Source organism: Limulus polyphemus, unplaced genomic scaffold, assembly GCF_000517525.1.
Source record: "Limulus polyphemus unplaced genomic scaffold, Limulus_polyphemus-2.1.2 Scaffold497, whole genome shotgun sequence".
Lineage (NCBI taxonomy): Eukaryota > Metazoa > Arthropoda > Merostomata > Xiphosura > Limulidae > Limulus > Limulus polyphemus.
The window spans coordinates 399961-408757 of NW_013666107.1; the positions used below are offsets into that span (position 1 = coordinate 399961).

General features: G+C 29.5%; 1 protein-coding gene across 1 annotated transcript in view; it reads left to right on the forward strand.

Moving 5' to 3' along the window:
• LOC106458654 overlaps positions 1–7223 on the forward strand; it is a 177897-nt gene extending 170674 nt beyond the window's left edge. Inside the window, exons 14-17 of the mRNA XM_013918182.2 lie at positions 1196–1280; positions 3655–3813; positions 4793–4870; positions 5153–7223. Of these exons, the coding sequence (XP_013773636.2) occupies positions 1196–1280; positions 3655–3813; positions 4793–4870; positions 5153–5364 (534 nt within the window). The 3' untranslated portion in view covers positions 5365–7223. The remainder of the gene's footprint in view (positions 1–1195; positions 1281–3654; positions 3814–4792; positions 4871–5152) is intronic.
• The last annotated feature ends 1574 nt before the right edge of the window (positions 7224–8797 follow it).

Here is an 8797-nt window from a genome sequence, read left to right on the forward strand (position 1 = left end):
ACACTAGTCACGTGACCTTGCTGACGCAACAGTATATATAATCTACTCTATAATTCTATATATATGAACAGTAATTATCTTTAGGGGCTATTTATAAAAAAAAAATCATGCTTAATACTTGATTTTAGAGGCAATTAAGAAAACTTGGTTGTGTTATGCAAGAATATTGTTTATAAGAAAAATGAAAGAAAATATTTGTGTTGTGGCACTGATGTTGTTCCCTTATATTTGTTCACACAAATCATAGCTATAAAAAACTGGTTATGCATAGCTTTCTTGAAAATAATCACAAATATGGAGAATATATCTATCAATAATAATTATTATTCAACTTAGAATTATTCATAAAGCTTTTCTTTAGCTTTTGTTCAAATAAAAAAAGTGTTTAAAGTTTCAAATTCAAAATTATGATGATACCTTTTCCACATCTCATTTAGTTACAAGTTTTACTTGAAAATTAGCTGCCATATTACCTCTATCTCTATTTATCTGGGATATGCATATTAATATAACACTAGTTGTTACTTTTTAGGCTGTGGTTATTATTGGCCATACAGTCACTGTATCTAGGACATGGGCATTATCTGATACACTAATTATTGCTGTGGTTCGAATCAGGTTTATACAACATATCAAACTAGATATATCTGCATGGCATACTAGTAGTTGCTGTATCTACAACACTGGCATTATATAATACAATAGCTTTTTGCTGTATTTAGAACATGGTTTATACAGTATGTCATGCTAGATATATCTGCATTCCATACTAGTAGTTGCTGTATCTTGGACATAGTAACCACATCTCATAAGATTTTTTTTTGTTCCAAGGACAAGTTTGCTAAATCACTATTTTAGGTGTTTTTTTTTTTCTGTTTTAAATATATATTTGATTCATATCCTTGTTGCTGCTGTAATTAGGACAAGGTCACTACATCTCTTACTAGCTGTTTCTGTTCCAAAGACATTTTGTTATGTACCATACTTGTTGCTGCACAATCTAGAACCAGGTGCTATAATACAGTCTTTTTTTTATTATTATATGTTTACTACATGCCATATTAGTTGTCCTTGTATTTAGGATGTGGTTAGGGTATATAATACTAGTTGTTAATAACATCTGTAATATAATTACTGCATTCTAACTTTAACTGTGACTAGAAGATTCCTAACACATGCTTATTGTTTTATCTAGGATCTCTTGAAAAGACAGAACTATGTATATAAAGGAAGAATTGATTTAGACTCATGTTGTATCTTTAATATAGAGGATGGAAAAGGTAGGATAACTTTTTTTTTCATATAGAATTGTACATTCATTAAATATAGTGTTTCAAAGACATTAAGCTATAATGCTACTAAATATATGTCAGAATAGTGATATGATGAACCAAACACAGTATAGAATTTTAGTATTTTTAAGTACAGCACATGCAGAGTAGAACTTAAATAGGTCAAACGCTACTCTATTTTTTTATACTTATCAAAAGCTACTAAGGTTATCTGCTGCCATCCTTAATTTTGAACTAATAATCAGAGGGAAAGCAACCAGTCAGTAGTACCCTACCAATCTAAAGTGGAGCGAATATTTTGTGATATTGTATGGATTCAGACCCAGCTACAAAATCCAGAGCTCTTCCACAGGGCCAACCTTGCACCTCCCAAACACTAGCTATTAAATTGGAACAATCTTACATTTTGAAGGAAAAAAAACAGATAGCCATATTTTGTTGATTGAAGGCTGGTTTCAGATTAGTAACTACAATTTGTCATTCAACAGAGTGTAACTCGAAACATTTTTATGTGTCTGGTTAATCAAAACCTTTACTAAATTAATTTTAAGAACCTTGGGAACAAAACTGTCAAAATGAGCATGGAATCCAGAAAATGGAGGTTATGATACACATTGACTTGAAAATGGCACTGCTTATTAAGGTATGTGAAAAAGGCAATCTTAAGTTCTGTTCTCTAAATTTAATGTTTAGGTGTTTCGTGTTTTAGAATGCAGGAAATTCATTACCATGCTTATGTAACTGAAAAATAACAAATACGTCACCTACATATCATATATGTCAAAACTTGAACTGGATCTTACTGTTTTAGAACTTCACAAAACTAAACATTTCTTATCTACTTCCTGTTTATTATGCTTGCCCTATCATACTAGTATTTGATTGAGATTAATTTTAAAATGATTTTATTCAAACTTCTTTGATAACAATGATAAAAGTATGCAAAAAGGCAAAGTTAATTAACCCTGAGGCCAGCTTGAGAACTACAATTTCAAGGTATCGTTTCTCATTAGCTCCCCATGGTTGACAATATATCATTTAGTTGACTTTTATATATATTTTTTTTAACGTAGAGGTCAGCTTGATATTGCTTTTGCACACACAAAAACTATTTTACTATACCAATTTGAGAAACGGTTAAAGGCTTTCTTGCTTTGCAGGTGGATTTAGTACTTAGTATTGCTTAATCTTCGCAGTTGCATAAATAGAAATATGAAATATGATTAACTATTATCCAAAGCTTTTTGAGCTTTTTTTTTAATTTTTTTCTTTCTCTCCCTTTTTGTTTCTTTAATCAGTGTATGTCATAGTTTTTAATCTGTTTAATCTGTGAAATGCATGATACAATTGGCACCATTTCCTAAAGTGTTGTCAGTGGTACTAAAAATGTTCTTACTCGGCTATAAATTCCATGTAACTGTTTTTTAGAAATTTCCCATACATACGTGTGTTTGTGTGTGTGTATGTATATATAGACACAGGCACACACAAAACAGACATGTACCACCTAGGCACACACCAATATGTATACAGAGACAGTCCTGAACTACAAATATTTACTATCATAGTTCTCTCCCACAGTTGGTTTGGTATTTTTTATCAGGTACCTGATGATGACAAAACCTTGTTGAAACATTGTACATTTGCTGTTATGTTAAACTTATATTAAAGTTTTTCTTCATTACCCATTCAAGCCGTCTCCAACCATTATTAACATTGTGTTCAATAATTTATTTTAATGATTACCTTTATTAAAGAAAAGTAACAGTATTTAGTAGTACTTTTCAAGTGTGTGTGTGGGGAGGGGGTTTGTAGTTTTTATTTTGATGTAATATTAATTAAATAGGTTTTAAGCTGTTGTTATTTGTTGTACATTCATAGGAAACAAATTTTTGAATGTAAATAAAATGTATATGCTTGGACTTGAAAAAGAACATTAGATTTATAAAGCTAAAATGTATATGCTTGGACTTGAAAAAGAACATTAGATTTATAAAGCTAAAATGTTTATACATAATGTTAAAATTATAGATAAATAACTAAAGTGATTGCATGAGTTTAAATTAATCAATTCAAACCTGAGATTGAGTAAGAAATTATTTTAGAGCTTTGATATAATTTGATATAATTGGTAGTTGTCATGGATTACAGTCCACCTCAATCATTGATTCTTATTAATAATAAAGATTAAAGGAGAACTAAGAATATCAAATATTATCATCTATGTCTTTCAAGGAAGAAATTTATGTATGATATTGGATTGTGTACATTTTGTCTAGAAATTAGTGTCTTCTTTGATTTTACTTAATTTAGATTGTTCTATATGTTAACCCTTGGTTTAGTAATATATTTTTTTATATAGATGCACAGTTTGGAGTTACTGTGAAAAATGCTTGGAAAATTTACTGTGCCTCACGAGACAAGTGGTTTTTGTTTTATTCAAAGTCACCTGAAGAGAAAACTAGGTGGTTGGAAACATTTGGAGAGGAGAGACAGCGAGTGATGGAAGATGAAAAACAAGGTATTGTTGCTGTGGTTTCTGTTTACATGTTACTATTAATACAATGAAACTTAAATTAACCAGTAGGTTATTAAGTAAAATTAAAAAACACATACATGTAACTCGTGCAGTATATTATAATGAAAACTAAATCATATAAGTGTTCACATATTCTGTAAGAAACATGAGTCATCTCATTTAGTTTAGGTGTCATCTGACCTCAATATTTATGTTAAATGTCTCTACATCCTTTTTATATCTAGATTTAACCATTCAGTAGTAAAATTATATATACATATGAATTGTAAGTGATCCACTTACTGTATTATTGATGGAATACTTCTCTCTCCATTGATTATTTCTCAGAGGAGAGAACATAAAAAACATTTACAATATCCATAAAAACAGAATAACATAGAGATAGGACAGTTAATGATTTTTGTAAAGCATAAGTTCTATGTCATCATGGGTATTTTCAAATAGCAGCCTATCATTTTGTTGAAAGAAAACGTTTTGTAAAATATTTAAATCATACATACAGTAGATTATTATCATCACAATGGTCATAACTACATTGTTACCATGACTGCCATTCTTGAAGTACTTGGGCTCATCAAGAAAGTATGCATTAACTTATGTACTAAAAACCACTTTTATGAATGAATGGAAAAGTATATTGATATATTTGTCAAAAAGATTGTTATTCTTTATCAAGGTTAAAAATAACATATTTTAGTACAAAAACATATTTTATAAATCCAGTCAATATATAAAATACCTTTTTATAAGATAGTCTGTTTATAATAAGACTCCAAATTTTGATTTCCTCTTGTGCAACATAGATGCTAAACATGTTACTATTACAGGTAGTATTTCTCCAACACCTTATCACTTCATTAACATACACAAGTTATTTTTATAAAATGGAATTAACCCTCTATATATGTATTTGTGTGTGAATATGTATATTTACATGTTTGTTATAAATCTTGTTTTTCAGGTTTTACTGTTACAGAACGTGCTAAAAAAGCTGCTCGGCTAGCTGTTGTGAATAAGCAGAAAGCAAAACGTCCCAGAGGTGAGTAAAGGCAAGAATATATGATTACCAAGAACTGGAACAGTTGTAGAGATTGCTTATTTAGATATTTTCTAGAGATGGCTCTTTCAGAATAGTAAGGTGTATTGTTTACCTAATTAGTAGCTTTGATATTATTACAATATACAACATCAGAAATACTCAACCACATCTTAGCACCATCAGACATCAAAAGGAGGTCTTGAGATTTTACAAATATTATCACGACAAATATGTTATTATGTTTTAGTTAATTGTCCTGAGAAATATAAAACATTATTTCAGTTAAACAATTGAAAGGACCTCGCCCTCATCCTGATGTAGCCGTGACAGAACTCCTGCTTGATGCTCCTATGTCCATCAAGTCTCGAACTGGTAGTCTACCATCTAATTTCCATCCCAGTATGATGGTAATGATGGGTGGAAGACAAGAGTTGCCAAAGAAGAAAGGCTCTGGATGGTTCCATTTTGGTAGTGGCAAGAAAACCAAGAAGTGAGAAAATAATAACTTATTTGTTATGCTTCTGATAGCACAGACACTTTGAAAGACATAATGCCAAGTGACATAACTAAATAGTGCCAAGCTCCTCTTACGACTACTTTGTAAAATAGAAATCAAATGTGAGGTCTGCTAGCAGTAGTTTTCACCATCTGTTTTTAAATTGTGCACTCTTATATCTACAGAATGAATGTTCCCAGCTAAATGTGGATGTAGGACAGTAAGAAACTTGTATGTTAAATTATTATTTATATACTAGTATATACTGTCTATTGAAACATCTCATGCTGTGATAATCTTATTGTTTTTGATAAGTACTGTCACTGTTGAAAGGCTTTAGATGTATGCTTGTGTATTTGTTTTATATATATATGTACCATGTTGAGAAATAATATGCTCTGAGAAACTGCTTGTTACTATAGCAATAGACATAATAATAATGAGTGATTTTTGCGTGTTTTGCTAGTTCTTAAGAAGTGTTTGTATTGATCATTAATTTTGAATGCATCTCTTTCCTGGAATTTCTTTAGTGTTGAAGAATACTGTATATCTGTAAGCAGAAATATAACAGTAAAAGGCTAATCTAGTACTGGAAAAGTTAAATATGCCACGTATTTTTGTTTTAACTTAAAAGACCATTGCTTGTATCATTTTTGAAGTTTTAATTATGTATTCTATGGATAACTGTAAATTTAACGTTAGAAAAAGTTAAACTTCTCTACATTTGATGATAATGTTTTTGTTCCATATCCAGTTTTGTAACTCTGAAGTTGTTCATTCACAGAAAAAGACCAAACAGCCTGTATTATATTTCATTATTTAAGGTTTCTGTGGAATCATTGTGTAGTTGTTTGACACAATGCAATACATAATTATGAATAATATACATTTAGATATATCGCAGCATTCTTTACAGTATATGGATTTGACACTAATAATAAAGGTCAGTTGTGTGAACAGAGGAATGTTTAATGCTTAATGTAGTTTATGAAACGACTTGTAAATGAAACAAGGGAAGGACCACACACACAATGTAAAGTGCTTTAGATGATTTGCTAGTTACCCCAGTATATTATATAGGTCTTAGGACAAAACTGAATAATTTTGTGTGATCATATTGGAATTTCCAGGTAGCTAAGAATTGGCATGCACTTAAGGTAGTAATTTATTATTTATATAGTTACAGTAGTATCATTGTGGTACATGTTTGAACACCTAGCTACAATATAATTCTTAATAAAGTCCCCACATGTGGTCCTAATTCATTCTGCACTGGCAAGTAAAACTAAAAAAGGAGACTGTTAACACAAAAAGAAGGAAATGCCCGTGTGACAGTACATTGCTGTCAAAATCAAGACTTGTATTCTCTTGGTGACATAATTCAATCTTGCATGTGTGTGTGCCTGTAGAGAAATGAGGTGAATCTGATTTTACATTATTAGGGTCTTAAAAGAATAGTGTTTAACAGTTATTAATATTTAGGCCAGAGTTGCTATTTAAACCTGTTTTCTTTATTTTTGTTTAAAGAGTTTCATTTTTTTTTCTTACTTTCCAGTTGAATCACAATTTCTGGTATAATGTAATAATGAAAGGAAATTCTTCATGTGTTTTTGATTTGTAGGTTTTCTGTTGTGTACTGTTAACAATTCAGGTTTATGCTCTGATTTTATCCTTACACTGAAAAGAAACAACTTGGATATAAGACTCAGAATAATTTTCTTTTGTGGAAATGTGTCCTCTGTCTTTGGATTACAAATCTCCTTTACAAAACCAAGCTTTGAACATACTCAGACATACAAAAAAGCTCAAAAAAATTTATATAAAATAATCTGTGAAAGTAAAAAGTAAATTCAACTTCTAATCGTTTGTTCTCTCTTTGTGTCAAAAAATGATATACGTTAATATTTATTAACCTTGTTTAAATATTACTTGTACTTTATACCACAATAAGAAAAGTAGATTGTTTCTTTGTAAAATAACAGAATCATTGTTTTTTTAAGACTTGCTTTGTACTTGTGTCATAGTTGTTTGAAAACACAGCATTATCTGAGAGAAATATCAGTCAACATACTTGTCTGCAAGTAAGTGACTTTCAGAAGCCTGTTTGTAAAAGTTAACATTCAACAGTTGACAGTTTTTACACATACTTCTTACCTAATATAATTAACTATAAAACTTTTATATGGCGGTCTGTACATTTTAAAAGTTTTTAAGAACTCTGAAACTATTTTTAGATTTTAGACTCTTGGTCATTAAATAAGGCGAAAGCTACAATGCAAAGTAAAATTTCCATTTGAAAATATGTGAAAAAGAGAAATAATACAAGTATGTCAACTATTAAAAATACAAAACATGTGCAATATATTAGTATTGTAGATAAAGTAATGTTTACTAGTTTGTAGTATTTAAAATATAGGTAATTATAACTAAAACAAAAACCATTGTAAGTCAAAGTAAACTTGACTGTGTTAGTTTTGTACTATTAACAAAATATAACTTACCTGGACCCAATGCCTCCATGAGAAAAGAGAAAATGCAGTGTTTCTAATATATTTTTCTAAAGTCTCCACCTTGTCTCTTTTCTACCTCCAATTTATTTATTTAATTATATATAAAAGTTTAGAAAGTAGAATGTTTTGTTACAAAATTTCTAATAGATTATAGATTTTTATAATCTGAAATGTGAAAAAAAGTTTTTCTTAACCATGTTGAATTAGCAATTAGTGTTAATTATCACACAAGTTAATTGTAAAAAGTTTAAATGTAGATAATTAAGAAGCAATACTACTTACAACTTAAGTTTAACTATCAGTGTTAGAGTGCTCATTTTTTTATTGTTGCTGATGTATCAGAATTACTTGCTTAGATAATTAAGTGCAATGTTTATTAGATGATAAATAATTGGACAACCCTTGGCTGTTGCAGAGAACAGTAAATTTCTCTCATGTTAATTTGTCAAACTAAATATACAGGGTTAAACTTTCTTTAATACATTAATTTGTTGCATTGTTATTTACATATTAGAATTATTATAATGTTTGATATGCCATGTTGTTAAAATATGTAGCATTCCTAAATTATATACTTGTTCTAAAGCGATAGGATTGTAATATTATTTGCATAATTGGTGGAAGTGTTATATATTTGGATATTGTTATTCATTCTTTTCTAAGAAAGTATTTTATCTTTAGTTGTTGTTGCTTATCAGCAAAATGTCAAATTTTGGCCAGAAAACAGAACAAAAGCCTGTTTTGTTCTTGACGTTGCTATGTTTCACTGAGTTAGCTTAGACTCAGTTTTGGAGAATTCATTCCTTCATCAGTAAAAGTAGACAAGGGCAAGACAGAAAACAAGATTGGGCCTCTTGTGTAATCCAAGCATCATATATATATATATATATATATATATATATATATATATATATATATATA